Source organism: Macrobrachium nipponense, chromosome 1 (genome assembly GCF_015104395.2).
Source record: "Macrobrachium nipponense isolate FS-2020 chromosome 1, ASM1510439v2, whole genome shotgun sequence".
Classification (NCBI taxonomy): Eukaryota; Metazoa; Arthropoda; class Malacostraca; order Decapoda; family Palaemonidae; genus Macrobrachium; species Macrobrachium nipponense.
The window spans coordinates 143,837,706-143,864,522 of record NC_087200.1 but is presented as its reverse complement, the minus strand read 5'-3'; the positions used below and the strand labels follow the sequence as shown (position 1 = coordinate 143,864,522).

General features: G+C 38.4%; 2 protein-coding genes across 2 annotated transcripts in view; one reads left to right on the top strand and one right to left on the bottom strand.

The window, feature by feature from the left end:
- LOC135219704 (DNA-directed RNA polymerase II subunit RPB11-like) overlaps positions 1–17,688 on the top strand; it is a 30,762-nt gene extending 13,074 nt beyond the window's left edge. Inside the window, exons 2-3 of the mRNA XM_064256690.1 lie at positions 17,188–17,337; positions 17,458–17,688. Coding sequence (XP_064112760.1) covers positions 17,188–17,337; positions 17,458–17,586 — 279 coding nt within the window. The 3' untranslated portion in view covers positions 17,587–17,688. The remainder of the gene's footprint in view (positions 1–17,187; positions 17,338–17,457) is intronic.
- The window catches only part of LOC135218962 (transmembrane protein 62-like), a 608,314-nt gene that overhangs the window by 36,767 nt on the left and 544,730 nt on the right, over positions 1–26,817 (bottom strand). Inside the window, 1 exon segment of the mRNA XM_064255400.1 lies at positions 21,670–21,780. Within this exon segment, the coding sequence (XP_064111470.1) occupies positions 21,670–21,780 (111 nt within the window).

The window sequence follows — 26,817 nt, the reverse complement described above, 5'->3', positions numbered from 1 at the left end:
TTTACACATAGCCCCACCTCATGCCACCCCTCACTCTGCAGTTTTTGCTTGGGCCAAAAGCAAAAGTGATTTGTTTACCTCCCAGTCGCGCGCGGCGCGCCTGTCGGACAAGCAGTTAACTACCGAACCCCTTGTTCGAAAGCTTACGAACCTATCCAGCTGCCGCTAGTACCTTCCTATTGTAAAAGACCTCAGGTTTGTATAGTTAGGAAAAATGCAATTTTAGACAAATTGTCATTTCTAATAATATTCAATCATTTACCTTCATTTTGCAATGACTTTGGAAGTCTCTAGCACAATATTTCGATTTATGGTGAATTTATGAAAAAAAAAAAAACATTTTCCTTACGTTCGCGCGGTAACTCTTCCGAAAAAATCAGAATTTTTTTGTGCGATTGTCGAAATGTTTGCACCATTTAAAATTAGCTGTTACATAAAGTTTTATATATGAAAAATGTGCGCAATTTCATGTAGAATACAACTAAAAATGATTGAAGGTTGTAGCTTTTCTCTTTTTTCGAAATATTTGCATATAAATCACGATAAATAGAAAAAAAACCACGTTCGGTCAAATTTGACTCTACCGAAATAGTTGAAAAACGCAATTGTAAGCTAAAACTCTTACAGCCTAGTAATATTCCGTCATTTTTCTTCATTTTGAAACAAATTTGAAGTGTCTAGAACAATATTGTGATTTATGGTGAATTTTTGAAAAATATATTTACCTTCACTCCGCGCGCCGATTCGCGGCCGCAAGTCCCCGAAATACGTACATCGCATTATCCTAATATTTGCTCCTTTTTCATATTAGCCTTTTTATAGAGTTTCATATATCAAAATGTGCGCAAATTCATGAAAAATACAATAAAAAAATAATTAAAGGTTGTAGCTTTCTCCATCTCCGAAATATTTGCATATAAAAAAAGATATATAATAAAAATTTCGACATTCGGTCAAAGTTTAACTCGTCGAAATGGTCGAAATCTGCAATTCTAATCTAAAACTCTTACAGTATCGTAATATTCAATCGTTTGTCTTAATTTTGAAATAAATTGGAAGTCTCTAGGACAATATTTAGAATTACGGTGAATTTTTGAAAATAACATTTTTTTACGTCCGCGCGTTACGAATTCGTACATTTTGTGATAATATTTTTCCGGTGTTGCTTTTATGGTTTTACTATGTATTATATATCAAAAGGATTGCAATTTAGTGTACAATACAACGAAAAAAAATTAACTCGTTAGCTTTGACCGTTTTTTGCACAGCGTGATTTGAATACAATTATCTATGAATTTTTTTTTTCGCTACCATATATCGCATTATTTACATGATAATGATATTATTTTTCATTTCTGATGATTGCATACTAAACTTCAGGCAATGAAAAAAAAAATGAGCCAAAAATGAACTCTTAATCTTCAAAACTAAGCGCGCTGTGATTTTTTGAAAAAATTATTTTTTCCGTTACCGCGCTCACTCCAAACCGGCGCCGGCATACAGGAGAGGTTTTGATTTTTAGGGCTTCGGCGTAAGAGGGTTAATCAGAGGTTAATGAAAGTCTGGCTCTACGCATTGCACACTACCTCCATGACGCTTTTGAAATTTTTACTCACAACTATGAATATTTTTACTTACAACTAAGAATATTGATGCCATCTCGATGTTTGCGGAGTCGCTTGTGTCAATAAACTTCCCAGTCCACATGCTAAATCCGCACACCACTTGTACCCATCTACACTGGGGCACTTTCTTCACAAAAATCGTAAACAATGATTTCCACCATGACTTATCCAAGGGAACTACGATTTTTGGTAGAAGAAGAAGAAGCATGCACCAGATAATTATTTAAATACGTAGTTAAACGGCAGTATAAGGTCATGAATTGCATGTTTTACATATTCATGATTATTAATTTGAAAATATTCGTTGTTGATAAAGTAACTAGATTCCTGACTCAAATATCAACAGTTTTGCTGTAAATGGCACCTACGGCATTCTTCGCGTTCTCTCCTATTGTTTATCAGTGTTGCCAATTGGTATGTGTTTACTCTCCAAATTGGGTATAAGACTTAAAACCGGGGAAATAAGTGAAATTAGCGTATCTATTTGTAGTATATATACATATTAGAGCAATTTTATCATTATTGCATTACTATGACAACTAGAATTCATGGAAACAGTTTGTAAATGCATCAGCGTATGTGTGAAGCTCCACTTCATTGGCAATGATGAGTTATTTTGCTGTCTGCTCATATCTATAGAAATATCTGTAATTTTGGGGGGTTAATTTGGTTGCAAAAAAAGGGATAATAGCCATGAATTGAATAAACAAATTGAAGTAATAAAGGAAAGTTAAACTAAATAATGAGTAAAGTAAACAATTAAGGGAATATAGCTTTTCACCTCATAAACCGTGTACTACTCGAGCGCTTACGAACCAGGAACCGCAACGTAGTTGAAGTGCAATTTGGAGTGAATTAAGACCAAAACATGTATTATTACAATCAAATAAGCACTGTGGAGTTTCAGTTGTGATGGTAGTAAGGATAAAACCACCGATTACAAGGTAAAATTAATTTAAGTTCAAACCATGACCCAGGGAATAAGAAGTTTCATACTTTCACTAATACTGTATAGGCAACAAAATGTTGTTTTATTGTGCTGATTACAATTGCAATCTTGAGTAAGATAAATAAATGTTACATATATACACTAACATTGTTCAAATGAGTGCTGGGAAAGATGGTGGCTCCGCTGGGCTTACGAACGACATTTCATACGGTTGCAGCCCTCACAGGCTTATTTTAGTTCGTATGGCACTTTCATATATCACCTAATGTTGAGGAAACTTCAATCTTTTGAATGGTATGCTTAAAATGTGTAACTGTATTCTTGTTTCACCAATTAAAGATCGAGTGAATAAGGCTGATCCACGCGATGACGAAGGATCCACTGCTAAATTCACTTTGTTCCTACATGATATACAAACCCTCGGTCCTTTACATAAGGAATTAGTTTCAGTGTAGCTGGCATTACTGCATTAAATTCTTGAACAAGGTGGTTAGGCAGTAACTACCTTGTGGCAGGCGGGTAGGCTAGCCTGCCTAGATGTAAACACTCCGCTTTGGCTTCATCCGTCTTCCAATGAAGACGTGTGTATGTGAGCTCTTGCTGACTGGTCATTGATCTTTTTCCTGGTGGGATCTTTCTGGTTTATTTTTGTTTTTTAAATAAATACGTATGTACAGTGGTCCCCCCGTATTCGCAGGGGGATGCGTACCAGACACCCCCCTTGAATAGTTAGAACCCGCTAATGTTTGGAACCCCTATATAAATGCTAAAAACAGCCTATTTTGTTAGTTAAAACTCAAGAAAACTTGAGGTTTGTCCTTTTTTTTGTTGTTTATGGTAATTTCTCTTCATCCTTTCACTTACTATCGGACAAAGGTAGAAAAGTGGGCGTGTGGTGTTGGTGTTTGGGGGATCTCTTCTCACTTCAGAGGGCAGTGCCCTTGGATGCAAGAGGAGTATCCTTATTACTTTAAATTTTTTTTCTTTATTTTACAGACTAACAGTGGTGATTGTGTTTACAGCAGTATTGGTTGGATAGCTCTTCGTATTGGTTATCCTAACCTTGCAATTGTACCTGTGACTCGTAGCATGTTGTGATACTGATCCTCGAGTGTGTACTGATCCCCTGCTGGTAATCATACAGTGGACCCCCCGTATTCGCGTTCTCCGGATTTGCGGACTCACACATTCACGGATTTCTCTCGGGAACGTTTCCCTGCATTATTCGCGCATTCGCGGTATTTTTCTATGAGAAATATCCACAAATTCCTGGTTTTTGTTATTAATTTCATCATAAAATGCACTTTTTGTGATAAAACTATTAAAAAAACCAAGTATGAAAATTTTTAGTGGTTTTTCTTAAGTTTTAACTGACAAAATAGGCTGTTTTTAGCGTTTTTATAGGGTTCCAAACATTCGCGGATTCTAACTATTCATGGGGGGGTCTGGTACGCATCCCCCGCAAATACGGGGGGACCACTGTATTCACTTACCACTACTAACCTGGAGTTACGTCACTAGATGAAGCTTTCGCTGCTTCCTTCCCTGTGGTGTTTATCTATTCCTGATGGTAGAAGTCTGGCAGAATTTGGAGGAATCGAAGAAGTAAAAGAGCTCGTCAAGTGTCGTCATCCTCCTCTTCGAGATCATCATATTTTCATGTCTCCACCCCTTCGACTCCTAAAGCTCTTTGCCGTAGAAGAGAAGGTTGTCTCCCCCCCCCAAGAAGTCTCATCATGGGGCTTCTAAGGGTCTGTCTCCTCACTGAGGAGGCAGTTGGGAACTTTCACGCTGTCCCCAGGGTCTAACGTGTCAGGAGCCGTAGAAGCGCAAACTTCGGTTCGCACCTCTGCTGCTAGTCCTAGAGGTTCTACCCCTAAGACTAGTTCCGTTTTAGGCGCTTGTTCGCGAGTCCCTAAGTGCACGTAATCTTCGGATTCCCGTGCATCCAGAGGCGCGTTGACGCTGAGTCCGCTCACTGTCATGACTCGGACACGGGGTGGAAGAAAGGAGCGAGTCGCTCAGGTGACTCGCGCCTTGCCGGTGATTGGTTGGTTCCTAGGGTTGACTTGACAGTCCACGCAGAGACCGGTGGAGGCTGCCCATCCAGTCCTCTTGAGAGGTTTCGGCCTCGACGAGGACTTGGACGAGTCAGAGGACAATATCAGCTCTCTCTCCAGTCAGGTGCACGCTTAACCCCACCCAGACGTTGGTCACATTTGCACGACCAACCAGTCTCGGTGGTGGCAGACGCTTCGCCTGCCATGCGAGAGTTTCATAACCCTCCTTGAGGAAGCGTTCTCTCCACTGCAGCTCCGTCAGGTCCTCCTTCCCAGGTTGTGAAGAGGATAGAATATCTTCATGGACATTCTTGGTTGTGAGCCTTCAAGAGAGGGGGATCAATGGCGCAACTGTCTCGGATGTCAGTGATCTCCGTATCTGTCAGCATATGTTAATAGGTTCGAGTCCTTCATGATCCCCACTCCTTGACTTTGTAATCGATAATCCAGATCAATCGTAACTGTCCTGTTAGCGTGCTGCTGTATACTTTTAGAAAAAGACTCGACAGTGTCAAAAGACACATCTTTCTCCTGGTTTTGTGAGACGATTGGTAGCTTCGCTGCAGCTGGCAATAACACCACCTGTACACTTTGCCCGAGAGTTCACAAAATCAGTGGCTTAGTCCATCCCTCACATTCCAGAGGAATTTGTCTGTCTGGAAACAGAAATGTGGTCTCATCAACCCACATTTATGTCTTTCTTGCCCACATGTCCTTGGATGTGTTGCGAAGATGAAATTGTGGGTACATTGTGCATCTCCTTCATCAGCTTCATTGCGTAAAAAGTTACTGATGTATGTAAACGTAAACACAAAACAGTGTACAGTGGTACCAAGTTTGTCGAACGTTTCTTATTTGAACTTTCCGTTTTTTTAACATTTTCTAGAAAATTTTGTATAGCTTGCCAAACAAATGCTCATACTTCGAACTGACTGATTAAGTTTATACTTGTATTCGATGGCTTAGTGGGTCTCACAAGTTAAACTGTATTAATTTTTTTTCATATAGTTTAATGATAACCATATTCAATGAAATAAATAAAAGTATAAAGCATTTAATATAAAATTTAGCTTTCAATAAAACATTTAGCATAAAAGACGTATAAAATCATACGCAACCACAGTGACGTTATGCCCAGCTGACCTGGGACTGAACGAGAGAGCGTTGATATGTTGAGGAGAGAAGGAGAAGAGTTAAAATATTACTGTATGTACGTAAAAGCAATAACATTTCATATAAGAAAGGAATTTACCGATAAATGTAACGCAATGATAAAATATGAAAACAATCAAATACAATACAGAAAAAAAGTTTATTAAGCCAGTGTGTGGTAGTGAAGTTGAAAAATATTAAATAGTAAGTAAAAGAACAAAGATTTTCACAGTAAAATTTATCACAAATGATTAACAAAATCATTTGTCATTGTGGCAATACATAGCTAACTTCAAGGAATAATGAACGAATGATTTTAAATTATTGCTAAGTTATCGTGTGTCGCAGTATTGTTGAGGAGAGAAAAGAAAGTAAAATCTTTACTATAAAATGTACATAAAAGCAGTACCAATTCACATAAAAAATAAAATTTTATTTCACAATAAATTTAACGTAATGATAAAACATAAAACCAAATGCAATCAATAAAAACAAAAAAAAAAGCTTGCAGCTTGCTCAAGTCCGTGTTTGGTGGGCTGAGAGAGAGAGAGAGAGAGAGAGAGAGAGAGAGAGAGAGAGAGAGAGAGAGAGAGAGAGAGAGAGAGAGAGAGCTCTGCTTCCCACTGACTTATCAGTTGATCTGGGATGATTATTCACCCATTTCTTTCACTTACACTCGATCTGCCCAAATCACTTTTATTTTTGTTACGTTAAAATATCAATCTAGTGATAATTGCTTTTTACGATTTTTTACTACTGTAATAAATAAACAAGCTGTCTACTTTCAGCTTCGGGCCTTCGATTGTTTGTTGAAATGGCTTCCTTGTGAAAAGTTATTTTATCTCTTTCCTTTTCTTGCATTCTTGACTTAATACTTATTTGTTTGCAAAATCCTCATGTTTGTTTTAAAAGTCTGCCATTTGCCAACAGCAAGTTGATGTATTGTGGCGCCACATAATTAATCTCATTCGTGCACCTAAGATCCAAATATAAACATGTTGATTACTCTCTCTCTCTCTCTCTCTCTCTCTCTCTCTCTCTCTCTCTCTCTCTCTCTCTCTCTCTCTCTCTCTCTCTCTCTCTCTCTCTCTCTCTCTCTGACACACAATTTGACACACACACACTATCAATTCCTTTGATAATCTTTGTATCTAATATGTGAATAAAATTTTGTTATCAACCTTTGCATACAGCAACCAATTCAGTTTGCTCAAAGGGTTCCCATCTCTCCTCCCTCCATCCCCCTGCCGGCTGGCACCATTTTTACCTAACAGTTCGTAAATTGTACACAGTAAAAATAAAATTTAAAAAATTTACTTCATATAATGTACTGTTTCCTTACTTTACACTCTTAATTTAACTTTTGAACACATTAATAATAGAAAAAATGTGATAAGGGGGACTTTTTGGGTTGGCTGGAACAAATGATCCTGATTCCCTTTATTTCTTATGGGGATATTTGTTTCATATTTTGAACAAATCGTACTTCGAACAGCCTTCTGGAACGCATTAAGTTCGAAGTACGAGGTACTACTATACTCATGTATCAGCAAATATCTGTGTGCATCATGCCAAAATTGGCCCCTAAAAAGCAGCCTGTTCCTTCTAAGGCTTCTGGCAAAGAAGCTAAAAGAAAGAAAACTGCAATGAAGCTCAACAAGAAGGTGAAACTTCTCAATATGCTGAAGGAGGGCAAAAGTTACGCCACGGTCAGCCGCCATTTTAATGTCAACAAGAGCACGGTGAGATAAGTAAAGAAAAATGAAAGTGAAATAAGAAATAGTTTTAACATGACATACTATGGTACGACAAAGGCTGAGACCAAACAATCGTGAAAATTAAATGTCGTCTCGTTCTGGATCAAGGACAGCAGGAAGAAGAACGTGCCCCTTGACTCCAAGATCATAAGTGAAAAAGCACGACAGCTCTACCAGCAGCTATCAACTGCCACACAAGGTGGCGAAGAAGAGGAAGCTGAAGATGTAGAGGCACAGGAAGGCAATGAAGAAGGGGAATTGGAATTCTTTGGCTTCGATGAACCAGCTCCTGAAGAGGAAGAAGAAGAGCCACAACCATGACTGTCCTCAGCTCCCCAAGGTTTTCTGGCGAGCAAAGGATAGTTCCACCAGTTTCAGAAAAGGTTCCACCTGAAGTCTGTTTCCCTACATGGGGAAGCTGCATCTGCCAACAAAGAGGCAGCTGCAAAATATCCTGAGGCCTTCAAGAAATAATCTAGGAGAAAGGATACTGCCCACAACAGGTGTTCAATATGAATGAAACTGGCCTGTTCTGGAGATGCTGACCTGAACGTACCATATGAAGGATGAAGCTAAAACCTCTGGATTCAAGGCACAAAAGGACAGGTTGACCCTCTTGATTTACAGGAATGCGGCTGGCTTTATGCTGAAAACAGGCCTCATTTGCAAGGCTGCAAATCTCAGGGCACAAAAGAATAAGAACAAGGCGTTACAGTGGGGCATCGCTTAATTGTGGATCAGCAATCACGGAATCAGTCATTCACAGGTTTTTTTTCTTTACCGCTTCTCATGCTAAATCGCTGGTATGAATCGCAGCATCGCGGGACAAACATGTTGTGTATGCGATGTTTATCGGTAGGCTAAGCCTCGGCCGCAGTCCGATAATCACCAACTTACATGAAACAACTCACATTATGATATTAACTGACAATAAAGGTAATAAAACCATTCTCACTTTATATATTTTAGGCATATCTCCGAATTAAGTTCCATTCGGCAACTAAAAACAGTGATGATATTGGTAAAACAACGACAGTTGATTATTTTAAGAATGTAAACAAAACCAGAATGCAAATGGTAGATCGCTATGTTCATATCATAATACTATAATATGGTAATGTTACATGCAATATGACTAGACACAGTAAAACAATAGTTTTATTAAAATGATCATTATTCTCAATACACTACTATTATTCAACTTTTGCTAATGGATATCTGTCAATGTTACAACCTAATCAGGCGACAGTTCTCTCTCTCTCTCTCTCTCTCTCTCTCTCTCTCTCTCTCTCTCTCTCTCTCTCTCTCTCTCTCTCTCTCTAGAGAAACAGCTGATTGCCTTTTTTACTACTCATTCTTCATGTAATGGAGATCTGAAGAAAGAATCTTCTCTCTCTCTCCCTTCTCCTCTTCCTCTTCTGTCCTTCTCCTTCTCTCTCTCTCTCTCTCTCTCTCTCTCTCTCTGGCTGTAAAGCTCCCACATTATGTAGTAGGTGACACTTGGCTATACCTCCTCACCACTACAGGTTAAGATGAGCACCAACCAGAGTCAGTATCCCAGGAGCTTGAATTTTTTCTGGGCAGTACTGCAACTGACATTTCAACGTGCTCTAAACCCCCTGAAAACCCACTTACCTGGTCAATTTCTGTAAAATTGTTGCCTGTTGCTCTCACAATGAATGTAAATTTTCTTAAGTCTCATGTCAACATGAACCTTGCTCCTGTAGTTCTTAAGATGACCTTGCTGTGGTGTCCAGATTCCATTCCCATCATCAGTTCTAGAGGTTCCGCCTCTAGATTGGTGCTCTGTTGGGAACTCGTTTGCAAGTTGCTTTGAATGTTTGTGTTTCTAACAAATCATGAGCATCCTGAGCTGCTGGCACAGGCAGACATTCATGTGTCTCATCCCTTCCTACCAGCACTACTGCTAGCACTCACAAGTTCCCACCTGTTGTCTCAATTCTGAGGATTTGAACACCTGGAGAGTGAGGGAGGATGTTCCCTTGGAAAGTTCTATGGAACTTCTAAGGAATGGCGTCTCTCAGAGGTGGCAGTGGTTCTCTTGTTAGCCCCCGTCCATGGGGCAGGATCCGATTCGCATTCTCCTATGGGGTCTAGCGTTTTGGGGTCCTCAAGTGTGCGATCTTTCAAGTCGTGCTTTTGATCCAGTTCTTAAAAGTCTGCATCTGTGCCTGTTCTTCCTCGATTGCTTCGGAAGTCCGGGAGTCTTGCCGAGTACTCAGATTCTATAGAATCACAGGCACTCGCAATGCGACAGAGAGATAAACTCCGATGATTGTTCTTATGAGATTTGGAAGTCTTGCCGAGCACTCAGATTCTTTGGAATCATGTATACTCGGAAGGCGAGACGATTGCTTCCATCAGGAGTCTTGCTGAGTGCTTGAATTCCTAAGAATTTCTGGCGCTTGCCTTGTGCTCAGGTTCCTTGGAATCGTGTGTTCTCGGAAGTCAATAAAAGACTACTCTCAATAATCATTTTTATGAGATTTGAGAGTCTTATCAAGCGCTCAAATTTCTTATAACTTTGAGAGCTCACCAAGAGCTTGGATTTCTTTAAATCATGAGCACTCGGCTGGCATATTATTGACTGCCCATGACTTTATGGAATCTCGGGCAATTCTCAATCAGTTTATGGGAGTTCACTCTCGAGTCTGGTTTAGGCACAGAATGAGTGAAGTGATGAGACACTTAGGTGTGTTGATACTGCCTGCCATATTTTTTTTTTTTTTTTTTTTTTTTTTTTTTTTTAAGTACTTGGCAGGTACCATCCTTGTGTCTTGGATCTTAGGGTCCAAGCATGTAGGACAGCAGACATAGTTGGTTATCGGCAGACTCAGTTAATGGCAAAGTATGGCGACATAACAAGCTGAGTTTCAGTTATCGGCGCCATAAGGTGCTGATAATAGCGCCATTAACCAAAACTCAGCGCCATATGTTGCATAGTTTCAGTTAATGACGGTTTTCTCTTATCAGCACCCTGCCAAGAACGGAACCCACACCGATAACCAGGGACTGCCTGTAGTGTATGTGGGGGAAAACGATAGTTCTTAGCAGATGAGAGCTGCCCATACTCACTTTGATTAGCCAAATCAAGTGCTCAGCTCTTTCCAAGTGAACTTTCTGCTCTCCTCAGGTTGGTGCTTTGCTTAGGCATAAGCACCCTCCTTAGCCGTGCTGCAGTCATCACAAGTTGGTGATCACCCACAATCTACCCCTCATGCTGGTTCTTCTAGTAGGACAGGTAGGAATGCCCTTTCTCCTTACCTGTTCTCTTGACCCGCTCGGTTGTTCCGAGAGATACGAGGTGAACAGAGGAAATTCCAATGAGTTTGTCGCTTTTTTGGAAATCGGCTACAAGGGTTAGTATCTTAAGATTGATCCTTGGATTGGATTGTCATACACTCAAGTAGTCAAGAAAAGTTTCGTCAAGTCCTGTCGGATTTCCCTTCAAGGAGAGAAAATCAGGAGTTTTACGCCTTGGAAAAATTCAAGGGTTTTTCCTTGGCATATGAATACCCTCAACTTTCATTTGGCAGCGATCTTTGCGCTTTTCTGTCGGCACACTGATCTTGGGAATAGGACCGCGGCTTCCCCCTGTGAATATCCTAACTGCTCAAGGCCCTTGCTCCTCCATGAGAGATGAGGGTTTTAGTAGGGGCGCAGCATTCCTTGCTTGTGAGGGTGTTCTTGACTAGATGAATACCTTTTCTCCGGACAAGACTAGATGAATGCCTTCTCTCCGGACAAGGGGTTCATTCAAAAGTTTCAAGACGCCCAATCAAGCTCTCTTCTCCTCTGCTGCCGTGACAGGAGTGATTCTTCTTTACCTTGGAGGGGTCCTGTGCTAACTGCAGATGGTTGTCTATGCTTCATCCAGACTCAGGTCTGTTGCCATTTTCCTTGTCATGAACAATGTTCCTCTCAACAAAAAACAAGTGAGCCTGGAGGACATCACGATGGTGTCTTCCAGGCAGTCTCCTGGCAGGATCTATGATCCTTCACTTTCTGTAAGGCTTAAATTCCTTGAATGCAATCATTCCTGAAGGAATTCTGTCTTGTAGAGATTGTCCCAATCTGGGGTGGAACTTCTACCCAACATCAGAAAGCAACCTTAGGGCTCTATTCTGGTGCTAAGAAGGACTTTGTCCTAATTTGGATCTCCAGATTTGTAAATCCCAAGTGGTCTTGACCCAGAGGAACAGTCCTTTATTCGGTTATGCTTCTTTCTTTTCAGAGAATTGACAGATACCATGGTAGTCAAGGGTTGTGACAGGGCGTCTGCCTTGTCCTTCGGGCATTGGTCAAGACCTTTGTGTCTTTGTAACCATTTGACTCAACTTTATGGTGAGGCCAGCCCTCCTCTGGTCCTAAAGAAGTCTCAGGCTTTGAAGGACGACTGCAGAAACACTCAGCCGCCTTCTGTTTCTCTTCTAGGAAGAGGGCAGAAGGAAAGAGAACATTCGTAACAGGCATTCGTCTTTTGCTGGTACTTCGATGAAGGGTTGCTTGTCGAGTCTCTGGACTTAACCCTTTAACGCCGATTGGATGTATTAAACGTCGATATAAATTGTCTGTTGGGTGCCGATTGGACGTATGGTACATCGATATAAAAAAGTTTTTTTAAAAATTCGCGGAAAAATAGTTATAGGCCTACTAGGCGAAAACTTTTGAATCACGCGCCTTGGGGGATGCTCGGAGCTCACGGATCAAGGCATTGTTTTGTTTACAATCATTACCCAAGCACGCAAGCAAGAATTTCTTTCTTCTCGCACTAAAAAGTATCAGCGACACATCTCAGAAATTATTTCGTCACTTTGACATAATTTTTGCACCATTTTATATTAGCTGTTACATGGAGTATTATATATGAAAATGTGCACAATTTCATGTAGAATACAATAAAAAAACAAATCATGGTTGTAGCTTTTATCAGTTTTGAAATATTTTCATATAAATAATGATGTGCCAAAATTTCAACCTTCGGTCAACTTTGATTCTACCGAAATGGTCGAAAAATGCAACTGTAAGCTAAAACTCTTATATTCTAGTAATATTCAATCATTTACCTTCATTCTGCAACAAATTGGAAGTCTCTAGCACAATATTTCAATTTATGGTGAATTTACGAAAAAAAAAACTTTTTCCTTACGTCCACGCGGTAACTCTTCCGAAAAAATCATAAATGTTTTCGTCCGATTGTCGTAATGTTTGCACTATTTTAAATTAGCCGTTACATAAAGTTTTATATATGGAAATGTGCGCAATTTCATGTAGAATGCAACTTAAAACAACCCGTGGTTAGGAGCCTTTTATCAGTTCATTTTTGAAATCATTTGGCATATCAAATAACCTATAACAGTAGCCAAAATTATCAACCTTTCGTGGCAAATTTACTCAACCGAAATGGTCAAAAAACGCAATTGTAAGCTAAAAAACTTATATTTTAGTAATATTCAATCATTTACCTTTATTTTGCAACAAATTGGAAGTCTCTAGCACAATATTTTGATTTATGGTGGATTTATGAAATAAACTTTTTCCTTACGTCCGCCACGTAACATCTTCAGAAAAAATCATAAATTTTTTCGTCCGATTGTCGTAATGTTTGCATCATTTTAAATTAGCCGTTACATAAAGTTTTATATATGAAAATGTGTGCAATTTCATGTAGAATACAACATAAACAACCTATGGTTGTAGCTTTTATCAGTTTTGAAATATTTTCATATAAATACCGATAAATAGAAAAAATTCTTCCTTCGGTCAACTGTAACTCGACCGAAATGGTCGAAAACTGCAATTGTAAGCTACAACACTTACAGTCTAGTAATATTCAATCAATTACCTTCATTTGGCAACAAACGGGAAGTCTCTAGCACAATATTTCGATTTATGGTGAATTTTTGAAAACCGCTTTTTTTTACGTCTGCGCGTAACGAATTCATGCACCATTTTGTGATAATATTTTCTCTGTGTTGCCTTGATCATTTTACAATGTGTTATATACCATAATGATCGCAATTTAGTGTACAATACAACAACAACAAAAATGAACTTGTTAGCTTCAACCGTTTTGCTCACAGCGCGATTTGTACAATTATATATGAATATGAAATTTTTTTTGCGCTGTCATATATCCCAATATTTATATAAGATGATATTTTTTTTCATTTCTGATGGTTGCATACTAAACTTCAGGCAATGACAAAAAAGGAGCCAAAAATGAACTCTTAATCTTGAAAACTAAGCGTGCTGTGATTTTTTGAAAAAAAATTTTTTTTTCCGCTTTGGCGCTCACTCGCGAACGCCGCCGGCATACGGGAGACGATTTTTAAAATACCGCTTCGGCGTTTAAGGGTTAAACAGCAACATAACTGAGGCCTGGTAACCGGAAATTCAGGAAGTATCTACTCCCTTTCAGGTCTCGGTCATCTTCTATCAAACTTCCACCTCTCCTGTGTTCCCATTTCGGGAACAGCCTGTTTGGCTAAGAGCTAATCGTCTTCGGTGTCCTGTTGTTGACATAGAAGCCTTCAATCTTTTCTTCTCTCAAATGATGAGGAAGGAAATAGGCTGGTGCTCGATCAACAGGAACCTTTTGAATATAGCTGTATATCCTCCTCGCGACATGCTTCTGTTATCAGATACTCTGACTGAGTAATAAGTGCATACCTGTAGGCTGGTTATCTTAAAGTGTATGACCGAGATGATCTGTACTTTCTCATTAACATCCTGAAACTCAGGGCAACTTTTTGAGCACCCCTGAGAGATTTGGGATTTGAGAGAGACACCTAGTGGTTTGTCTAGCTGCAACACCACAGTACATTGGCATTTATCACCAAACAAGGGGGTTTCATTTCCCTCCTATTTTGGTTAACATGCAGGTACTTGAGTGTAATTTTACTGCACTCGATAGCACTATCAGCCAGACACATTTCCCACTACGTATTTCGAAATGTACTGGCTGGCAGCTTGGCCTCTGGACTCAGTGATGGGCAGAGCGCTGTTTTCCTTACAGAGAGATTGTTCATCTTAGTACTGTTTCTCCTCAATCGAGGTTTAACTATTAATGAGGAACCTCTCTGTCTTGCCACCACAGAGACCCAAGGTCTTTTGAGTGGCATTTGGCTCTCGCTTAGGCTTCTTGTTTCATGCTCCACACATGCCTTTGAAGGAATCATCAGACAGAGGTATGTCTCAGAAGACTCCCTATCATCTTTCTGTTTACCAGTGGTACAATAGAGGTCTATAGGTCCTCTGCTTCATCACACATTACCTTAGGCCATTGCAATGACTCCAAATTAGTTTTTTATGAAAACTAGATAGTTTTGTCTCCCTCGTGTACTTTTTCTATTCGTAAGTTATGGTGTTCAACAGAAATTGTTCACCCCAAACTGAAAATAGATAACGGAAGTTTTAGCTTGTCACCCAACCTGCCAGCTATGCTTCCAAGGTACGAGAGGATTCTCTCCGAGGAGCAGTTCCTCAGTTAGTACAAGCCATGTCTCTTCAAGGATAAAAGACTTTCCTTGCAAGCATAGGCTTTCTCACTGAATAACAACGGAAATAGCTGGATACTTCATTCAGCCCTCAGTAATTCCAGGGGTTGGAGCTGTCTTTGCTGGTTGGTGTCACTGATGGGACTTTTCCTCTAGTCAGAATCGTGAAAGTTGTTTCTCTCTGATTCAACTGTTAAGACTTAGGTCCACATTCGGCCTAGTCTCTCACAGGAAGTAGTATTGTTTCTCCACAGTCGGGATTAAACTACTGCTGAGAAACTTCTCTCTGTCTTGTCATCACAGGGACCCCAGGTCTCTAGATAGCATTTGATTCTTGTTTAGGGTTCCTTTCTCATGCTTCATGCACGCCCTTGAGAGTATCATAAGACAGATTTTGTCTCAACACCACATCTCATCTTACTCCAGCATTGGTGAAGAAGACAGGTGATTTGCATGAACCTTCTTTAGTATCACCCTTCTAAAGTTGGATATCTCAACTCTGTGTCAGATGTTGTAATGAACTATGAATCATTCGGCATCTGTTACCAGGTTCAAGTCCTTCATGATCCCCAATACCTTGGACTTTGTAATTGATGATCCAGATCAATCATTACTTGGTTCTGTTGGGTGCTGCAGTACTTTCCAAAAAGGCTCAACATTCCTAAACTGGATATTGGTGACTTTTCTCTAATACTAGCTCGTCCAAAATAGAGGGAAGTGTCTAAGGACACGTCTTCCGTTGGGCTTTGTGAGACGATTGGAAGGATGTACTCTGCAACTGGTGATGATGACACCTGTACAATCTGCCCGAGAGCTCACAAAGTCAATGGCTTGGTCCATTCCTCGCATTCTGAAGAATATGTTGATCTGGAAGATAGACATGGTCTCATCAGGATCACAAGTCCTTGGAACCCTTTTTCCTTGGACCTGTGGTGGCTGCACAAAAAGTTGTGTTTTCTTACCCGGCTCCTTTAAAAGTACAGGTTACATCTTGCCCAAGGTGTGTGGTTCTAGAGGTGAGAAGGATTCGAGTGACTGGCTTCTCCCCCTCCTCCTTCCTTGTTCTACTTCTCTTCCTCTGGGCTGAGAATAGGACTTGAACCTACATTTGCTGGACTGACGTCTGATGCAGTAAGTTTACACATTGAGCTTCCTTTCTGTTTTTCTTGTTAGAATTATAGAAGCAATCATGGGAGGAAGGACTGGCAATAAGGCAAACCCTTCTTATATCTTTGCCTTACTGCCTCAGACACTTTATATTCTTCCCACCCTTTTTTCATAAGAATCACGATACCTCCCTCATTTGAAAAGGTCCAAAAGTCTGATTCTTGATCTTGCAGTTCTTATACTCCGATCAATTTGTTAGAGGTAAGGCACTCCTCCTCGTTATTTTGACCAGGAGGAGTAGCCCAGGTGTGCAGAATTCCAGTCAGTTCAGGAGACTCACTTAGATTTTTCCCTCCAAGCAATGAGTCTTCCTAATGTAAAGGACCAAGGGTTTTTACAGTGTAGGAACAAATCACAATTTTTAAAAGTACAGTGTATTTTTCCAAATTATACAAACCTGAGGTCCTTTACATTTAGGCCCCCCTCATGCTACCCTTCAATCTGAAACCTGGGCCGAAAGGCAAAGTGGAATGTTTACATTCAAGCAGGCAGGTCTCCCCACCTACCGGATGGTAGTTACTACCTAACCACCTCGTCTAAGAGTTTCAACAGCCGTGTTCCAGCCTCACTGTAAGCAATTCCTAATCCTAATGTAAAGGACCTCAGGTTTGTATAGTTAGGAAGAATAAAATTTACTTTTAAAAATTGTGCTTCTACATAAGGGGCCCCTCCTAAATTACCTTTTTGTCTAGTGGCAAGTCTAGACAACACAGAATGATTGACAATCATGGTGAGTTTGTGCTAAGGAATAAATTTTGTCATTTGATGATCTTTTAACTCCCACTACAGTACTTCAATCCATCTGAATGTGAAGTTATTGCTGACTAGCAGAATTATTAGTATAATGTATCTAATATCAATTTAGGGGAACTGCAATGTCAGAAGTTTTACTGCAGTAACTTGAAAAATAAAGAAAAATTTCAGGTTTATCATTTTAAAAATAACACTTTATTTCAGGTACCAAATGCTGCAATTTATACTATTAACAAGGAGGATCATACCTTGGGGAACATGATTCGCTTGCAACTACTTAAGGATCCTAATGTTATGTTCACAGGTTATAAAAATCCCCATCCACTGGAGCATAAAGTAATTTTGAGAATTCAGGTAAGTTTGGTACCCATCACTTCTTCTCTGTTAAAAGTTGGTATTACAGCTTTATCAACATATGAAAATTCTTCATAATAACATTGTGGTTTCAACATAACTTTTCCATCTATATTGCAGACATCTGATGCCAGTTACACACCTCATGATGCATTCATGAATGCAATAACAGATCTCATCTCTGAACTATCTCTGCTGGAAGAACGATTCAGAGAAGCTATTCGTGAGAAGAAGGAGGGATTTGATTGAAATGACTTTTCTACAATATTTTTATGTACTGTACTGTATTTACTCATGCAGCCTCCTTTGTAATTATTTTTAATTTTAAAAATGAATAAAGTCTTATTTTCATTGATTTTTTGAGCACCCAGTAAGTCTTGCAAATTTTGTTTTTCAATTTTTTGTTTCAGAACTTTAGATACCATTTAACTATTTAAACTTCAAACTAGCACATACAGTCATGAATTGCAAAACTGAAGAGACCTCTTACAAAATCTCTCTCAGCTTAATTATCACCTAAGAAATAAATCTTATTCCAGTTTCAATTAATGTTTGACCATCATATTTCACCATGCACTCTTGTATTAAAAATTCCAAATGTCCAACAAAGTTCAATCAAATACAGTGGGGGGACCACTGTATTATATTACTAAATAGAATTATTTATCTTTTCAGTGACATGTACACATATAAATTTTGGCTATGGGGCCAGCAATCTAAGCAGGTTTTTACAAGTTACAAGTAGGCTGAATCATGAAACAGCACTAGTTATGGAATACCACTTCACATTTTACAGTATTATACCATAATTACAATCTCTTTATTTTCTTGTAATAGCAGCTAGATAGCAATATTTATTACTGGGTGAAACTAGGAAGCCTAAAAATTTTTAATATGTAGATTGATAACCAATCCAAGTTAAGTCATGGTGTTCATGTTTATATCGTTAACTATTATTTCCTGGCCTATTCAAATTTTGTCCCTTAAGTAGATCCTTTTTATAGGACCATTTCCCTTTAATTATTAAATCAGAAGACATAATGTATGGCTGAATTAATGATGACATGATAGCATTGCTTACAAGTGATATTAGAACAAAAGGTCAACGAGATAAAACATTGCAGTCCTTGGTAGGAAGTCTCTACAGTATGTTAGGTGCTGATATGCAGCTGCCAATTAGAAAGATGAGGCATACATGCAAAGTTACCCAAATGTGGATTATTCGGAAATAAATGTAACTGAGTACCGTACATGTGTACAAGAGAACGAAAATGCTGTAATTTATTACAAAGCTAACCCATATGGAAAAATAAAGGTTGCGAGGCAGCACTGAATAGCATAAAACAAGAGATAAAGAGGAAAGGCACAAATACTAAAGGAAAATCACAAAAGGGGAAATACAAAGTTGCTTGGCTAAGTAAGATTTACACTGCACACATGTTTATAGGCTATTATTATTAGTTTTGCAGAATCTTTTTACTTTTATGATATTAAATATGACTTTTCTCAATCTTTTCTGTATTATGCACAATAACTCCATTCTGACTTTATCTAGATGCCCTTTGGTTGTGATTCCCTCTATATACTTGCTAGTCTCCTTCCAGCTACTTTCACATCTACTTTTCTGACCTAGTGTTCTTCAACCAAAGTCCAAACTATTTCAATCTTGGAGACCTCGGTCCATTTTTCAGTCACAGAACACCATTTTTCGGCACAGCTTCCTCACTTGTAATATAACCTTCCCACATTAACCATTAATCTTGGCATTCTAGTCATACCTTTTTAAAATTAACTCAAACTTCTTTGCCAGCGCCCATGTCTATGCTGCATACAGTAGTACAAGTCTCATGCACATACCCTAAGTTTTTGTTTAATTATGGGGTGGTTTTAGTTATCTGTACTTTAGCACGCTATTACTTCTATCTATGGGAATGCAAACCTATGCCTTATATATATATATATAGGAGTCTTCCTTCACATGAGATGGAATCAGTTGTTCATGCACTTTTTCTTAGGATGCCGACTGCCATGTTGAAATTTCTTTCATCTTTTTTGCTGTACATTGTGTTTGTATTTTTTATGTTCAACAATGATCTGAACAAGAGAATAACAAAAGATGTAAAGAACGTAAAAGTGTTTAGTTGTTTAATTTCCATTGTGTTACTGTAACCATTTTGGAGTAGCCAAGCAGCTTGTGTTCCACAACAATGCTGTCCCAGGTACAGGTGTATGGCATCAAGAACAGGCTGTAATCCTTTTACTCTTCCCCCAGAGGAGAATATGACTTGTGGGCAGAGTGTAAGGTAAATAAAACTTGAAAGATTTTCTTCTTCCTCCTGGTTGTCAATCACTCTCTTCTTCCTTGCCTTCTTTACGCCCTGAGGAGAGTACAGTTCATGGATGGAGAAACATGAAAAGCATGAGTGTATCTTTTATCTTCCTCCTCCTCCTTAATCTCTTCCCCTTTTATCTTCCTTGTCTTCTGCAGTCACTGGGAAGAGGTCTCAGAAGCCCTCCCACAGAAATTCTGTTAGGATTCAAGTAAGCACCATCTTTCCTTCAGGGGTTGGGTAGGGTATTTGTTCACCTGAGGGGGATAACACAGGGTTCTCTGAGCATGCTTGTTAATCAGTCTCTCACCGTTTACTTTTGACATGATGGTGACTCATCCCTCAACATTTCTACTGCAGCTAAAAAGAGTAAGACTCCTGGGTAGAGCAAGTCTTCATCAAACTCTCTCTCTTTCTCTTCCTCTTCTGCTTCTTCCTTTCATGGAAAGAAGAGAGGGAAGAGTCTAAGAAGGGGGTCCCCCCTCCAAAGAAGTTTTACTTTTAATACTGCCTTCTTCAGGCTGTCACTGCATTCAATCCCCTTTGGGTGAGATGCTGGCCATGGAAGGGTTACACGGGGTTCTCCTGAATACATATACTTGTGAACCAGTACTATACTATATGTACTTCCAAAAATGATGAGGTGCACACAGACGAGTCAGCACTACCTTGACATTCAGCACACGTATGATCCCTGGATCATGCACATGCAGAAAAAAGGTTCATGAGTGTCCAGTCACCCCTATGTAATACAGCTTGGATGGTGTCTTGTGTGTCCAGAAATCTTGATGTACACAATCCTGTATCGTGCATATGCAATATTAAGTTAACATGCAGAAAGATACCACTGGGTATCTTGCCAATCTGTATGCAGGTAACTGCGCAAACCCTTGGCTGATGACTAGGTAATCTAGAAACTCCCAAAGTACATATACAAATTATTTGCAAGCAACAGAGGGTTCATGGGTGGAAGGTTGCTGGAGTATGAAACTCAAGTGTTGTGCAGACACTGCTCCTGGTTCATCCAAGGTTACTGCTGTGCACAAGCAGGAAAGTGCATGTGAGCCTTCATCAATAGCCCTAAGTCTAGGTTCTTTCAACCAACCATATGACCGAACCACAATTTCCAGTGGTTGCAAATCAACCTTGACCTATTTATTCAGTAATTGGTACTGCTAAGCCCATCTGTTTATGTCCACAGTCCGAGAGCGCACACCCACAAAGACTGGTGTGTCAGCCTCTCTTTCATGAGAAGATCCAACTCATGTTCTGGAGAGTGTCAGAACACTTGCAAGCAGAGTTAAATGGGTAAAATTGTTTGGCTCGCTGTGAGCTTGACTTGGGGAAGCAACTACTGTCTCTATCACGCTCATCTCTAACAAAGCGTGCACTAGGGTCCACTCAGATGGTGAAGCAGTTATTCCACCTACTGTGGTTGCTGCTTGCTTGTGGTGTCGTCTTGTTCTGGGTTCCTCTTTATGCTTTCCAGAGTAAAATGGGGTAGCAGTAAAGACGCATTCTCATAGCCAGTGCACCCTGATTCACTGTGCAGTAAAAGTCTCTTAGTTTCTTGAGCACTGTCTTTAGTGACATTAATCCTTTACTCACGCAGAATTCCAGTAATGCTTTTATCTCCTAGTTTATTTCTCCCAAGCTATATACTAATCCCATTACATCTCAAAACGAACTCATCAGATCCTATGTAACCATTTAGACAGCATCATCTCTGACTGTGGAACCCTCATCACTCCATCTGTAAGCCTTTCTCAAAATTCTTGCTATTCTTTTGGTTTCCATGACTGGGACGAGTGTACTGAAAATGTAAGCATCACTTTTTCTCAAATAATTTTAATCTAAAGCAGGGAAGTGGCATGTGCATAAATAATGCAAGAAAAGGCAACATATATTAGTGTATCTGGAGAATGGAATTCAAGAAAAATGTTACTAGGGTTAAGCATTGCTTTCAAAATTTGATTTTTTAATAACAGTAGCAATAACTTACCTATAAGAGGATAAAGTAGTAGTGCAAACAAGAAACCCAGGTAAGTACTGTTGTGGCAAAAACTTGTTGCAGTGCTAATCAGCCTCTTTGATAAAACTGGCTCCCATCGCACTGTAATGTTGAAAGAAAAAGAGCAGGTAATAATAATTTAATGTAATAGCAACTTTATAGTAGAGTACTGTATGACTATACTTGTGATAAAAAAAACTATATGTAAAAAGAAGTAATGCTTTGTTCCACAGAGATCTTAAAAATTTTAAATAATTTAAAATACTACTTAACCACATTAACGTACCATACTGAAAACAAAAAATTACAGTATACGTAGTATTATGATAATATATTTCATATACGTATGTGGGTACAGGCGCTGAATGACCATAATAGGTCCCAGTGCTTGGGCTTGTCCCTAAATTTCATAATCAATCCATCCTAAATGTGGTACAAAGAATTACAGTATACGTACATAGTATGTACTTGATAATATATTTCATATGTATGTGGTACAGGTGCTGAATGACCATAATACATCACACAGAAAAAAAAGTACTCCTAACTTGCACATGTAGGGGGGCTACCTGTGGCTATGGTAAATCATGGACACAGGTAGTACATTACACTGTACAAGACATTATTATTTTTGTGTCAAGTAGTGGAACATGGGTGAGCCACTACTTTTCATGTGATAGGAATATTTCTTGATTGTCAGAACTAACACTAAAAAATTTCCAATGTGGTCTTTCACAGCATAGAACATACTGACATGGGATAAAAGGGATGGAAAAAAGATGGGGAAGCAATTATCTGTTACCCTAATGCAGGAAACTTGTTAAGAGGTATGTTGACTGCCAATCAACTTTTGTGTCTAGATAAACATATCCTGGAGCGATAATGCTGGAAGACTTTTACACTGGTTTATTGACAATTTTGTTCATTGCTTGTATGACACTAAACCACAAATTGTGAAAAATTCTTGCAAAAAAGTCTGTGTGAATAATTCAGCATAGGGTATTCAATGTTTTGGACTCTTTTATGAGTAAATAAACATATCTAGTTATGTTATTGCTAAAAAAAAGAATATTTAGACCAGTTCATGGAAAATTTTATTCATTGCTTGTACAGCACTGCGAACAACAGATTGTAAAAAACCTAGATTTGATCAAGTTTGAGATTTACACTATTTTGGAATGTTTTAGTGTAAATAAACATATATATCTTGAAACATTACTGCTAAAAAGAGATGTTTGGATGGGTCATGGACAACTTTATTCATTGCTCTTATGTCACTGAACAACAAATTGTAAAAAAAAAAGAAAAAAAAAAATTAATGTCAAAAAATTTATTGAAAACGGCTTATATATAATGATATACGTAAGGATAACTGGCTTCAGGAATCCAGATATTTCTGATTGTTTCTAGTTCTTGCATCCAAAATTATTGCTCTCTTGCAGTTTCCCTCTTAGGGACTGTTTCTCTTCTGGGCAGCATGGTTCTCTCGTTGGCTCTACCCGCTCGTCGGGCAGGAGTTTTGCCATGTGCTTGAATTCCTTGGAACTGCGAGTGCTATACTGACGAGTTTTTTGAGTGCCAGGGATTCTGCAGAATCTCAGTTGCTTTCCAAACCAGTGCCAGAGGGTTTTCTCTTTGGCCTGATTTAGGCAAAGAACAATAGTAGGTGCCAAGACATATCAGCTGTTTTGACACCACCTGCCAACTCTGCTTGGTCAGGTCCCATCCATTGTATCCAAACATGCAGGACAGCAGACAGGATCCCTCCTTTACAACCCATTGTGGGACCTCTTTTAAAGTTGACTGTAAATTTAATGTCAATTACAATTACAACTAAAATTAACACTAAATAGAGGTAAAGAATTACAATTACCTTAAAAATATTTAATTATGTAATTACATTTCAATTAAATTAATACTACAATTACAACAAGCTTGCCGCCAACGCACAGCCCTAGTGTAAAGGGGGCGTGGTCTAGGCAGGCAAGAGATAGCGACTAGTTCGTATCCTTCGCTCCAGACGCAACTACCTTACTTATAACCACCTTGGAGCTGCCTGTGTCTTGGTTTTAGCCAGTCTAAAAGATGCCATTAATAAATTTATGGGTTACAGAAGTAATGGCACCTCTTTCCCGCCCAATTTCCCCGAATCAATGGCCCGTAATATTGTTACTCACCATGAGTGAATCTGTCCACCACCCAAAACCTGTTATTATTACGTACTCATTTGAGTATATTTGTTCATAAAAGGTTCATTTTTTTATACAAAAATATGCTTCCAATGCCATCTATTAAAAAAAATTTACTTCACAACATGATGTCTTTAAGTCATATTTTAAATTAAAAACACTTCACATATTCAAAAATAACCTTGTCTAATACAAACAAAGTTTCTAGAGATTTATTTATGCTAACTAGAAGCAAACAAATTGCTCTGAATATGTTAAATATGGCAAAATGAACTTACTTCCTCCCTCAGCTAATTTTTCCCAAACAAAAGATTGATCACTTACTTTGTATTTTTATATAATACACTAGTAATATGAGAACACATATGTACAGTATTACTGGATACAGTGAGCTAAAGTATAAATTTTTAAAAGATGCATACTATTCATTATGTTTGTATTTTTTGAGGGTCTCATGGTGCTTAAGATGCCAATAACCAGAAAACTGTGCTGTGCACCCCAGTAACAAATATATTCGACAAGCACCAGTAAACCGAAATGTTCACAACCGATCCTGCCAATAACCGGGGTCTGCTTGTATAATAATATATAATATAATAATATATATAATATATATATATATATATATTATATATATATATATATATATATATATATATATCTATATATATATATACACACCAGCCCTAAGTAAAGTGTCCAGAATACTGGACACTTAATAAACAATCCGCTCAGCTGAAAAATTCAGTAGTTATGGCATATAAATATCCCATCTTCTATGAGAGTTCACGCACTCTACACCATACAAGTTTTAGAAATTCACCTCTGAAAACATGGCGTCAACAAGCCGCTGAGTGACCAGAAGTTGTTTCTTGGAAACATTGAAATTATGGGTAAATTTCATGACCTATCACATCCTATTTATTACAAGAGCTGCTTAAAAATCCTAGTGAAGATCCTTCACACATCAGTGCGTATGACCATGCCCACAATGTATTTTTAACAGGTGTTATAAGGAGACAGCTCTGGTTGGAGTTTGTGTTTCAAGTATTCTTGACAGTGGGCTTCGATTAACTGGAAATTGATTTGTATTTAAATAAATTGTAAACTGCTTCATCGTACAAGCTTTATTTTAAACTTAGAACCTAATAGATACCTTTAGAAATTCTTCTTCTAAATATTTGTAGTGATGAAATTATCATAATATTACATTTTATCTGTGAATTGTAATTTGAAGAAATACTTTGCTGGGAAGTGTGCAGAATTTTGGACAATGGGCCTCAGTAATACTACGATTTTCCCTCTATTAGTTAATGCAGGGAACTCATTGCAATCAACATTTTGTTATTTTTGCTTAACAAAGAATGGTTTTAATGACTCACTTCGAACTTGTTATCAATAATTACATAAACAACATCTGCATAATAAGAGTGAAAGTGTTAAATTACTATGTTACAGACCTAAAAATTTTATTTATGACTAGGTTTTCTTTTAGAGAGAGAACCTGTAATAAATGGTTCTGAAGGTGAATAAGAGAATTAAAGGTTAATTTGGGCTTTAACAAAAGAGCTATTCAAATTCTCTCTCTCTCTCTCTCTCTCTCTCTCTCTCTCTCTCTCTCTCTCTCTCTCTCTCTCTCTCTCTCTCTCTCTCTCTCAGCTGTTGAGTTATCGAAGCTTTAACATAAAGACATTATTTGGCATTTAACAAATAGAGAGAAAGGTGGGGGTGTGGGGAGAATTTAGGTAGCTCATTTGTTTAAGTGCAAATTTACCTTTAATTCTCTGTTTCACCATCAGAATCATTTATTACAGATCTCTCTCTCTCTCTCTCTACTCAGCAGCTGAGAGAGAGAGAGAGAGAATGGGGAAGATTTTAAATAGCTCCTTTGTTAAAGTCTAAATTTATCTTTAATTCTTTCATTTGCCGTCAGAATAATTTATTACAGATCTCTCTCTCTCTCTCTCTCTCTCTCTCTCTCTCTCTCTCTCTCTCTCTCTCTCTCTCTCTCTCTTGTGTTAAATGCCAAATAATGTCTACAATGAGGCTTGAATAGCTAAACACCTGAATACCAGAGAGAGAGAGAGAGAAAATTGGGTACGAATTTAAATAGCTCCTTTGTTAAAGTCCAAATTTACATTTACTTCTCTGTTAAATGCCAAATAATGTCTTTACATTAAGGCTTCAATAACTAAACAGGAGAGAGAGAGAGAGAGCGAGAGAGAGAGAGAGAGAGAGAGAGTAGAAGAAGAGAAGAGAGAGAGAGAGAGAAGAGAGAGAAAGAGAAGAGAATTTAAATGGCTCCTTTGTTAAAGTCCAAATTTACCTTTTAATTCTCTGATTCACCATCAGAATCACTTATTATAGATCTTTCTCTCTTTCTCTCAGTTGCGGAGCTACTGAAATTTTATTTGGTACTTAACTGAGAGAGAGATCTGTAATAAATGATTCTGATGGTGAATCAGAGAATTAAAGGTAAATTTGGAATTTAACAATGGGGCTATTTAAATTCTCCATGCCTTGCCCTGCCCAACTTTCTCTGTTAAATGCCAAATAATGTCTTCAGGTTACGGCTTCAATAACTCAACAGCTATTGAGGCTTACACTTACAATTAATTAAAACAAAATTTGGTCATTAATAGAGCATTTTGGCATTTGCACTCTTGTTATGCAGATGTATTTTTTACATCTGAGTAATTTCAGTAAAAAAACATAAATAACATTCTAAGTTTTATTTACCCATGAATGTTTAGGGAAAAACTAGTGTTTGCATTCTTAGTTGAAACTAAATTATTTGTAGTGATTTACACAATCATAAAAACAGTACATTCATCTCTAAACAAGTTTACAAGAGATAAGCAGCAACATCTCAGTATATGACAATTTTTTTCCTCAAAATTTAAAGGGTGTGAAACTTCATTTTTTATTGGTGAAACCCGCTATGTATCCT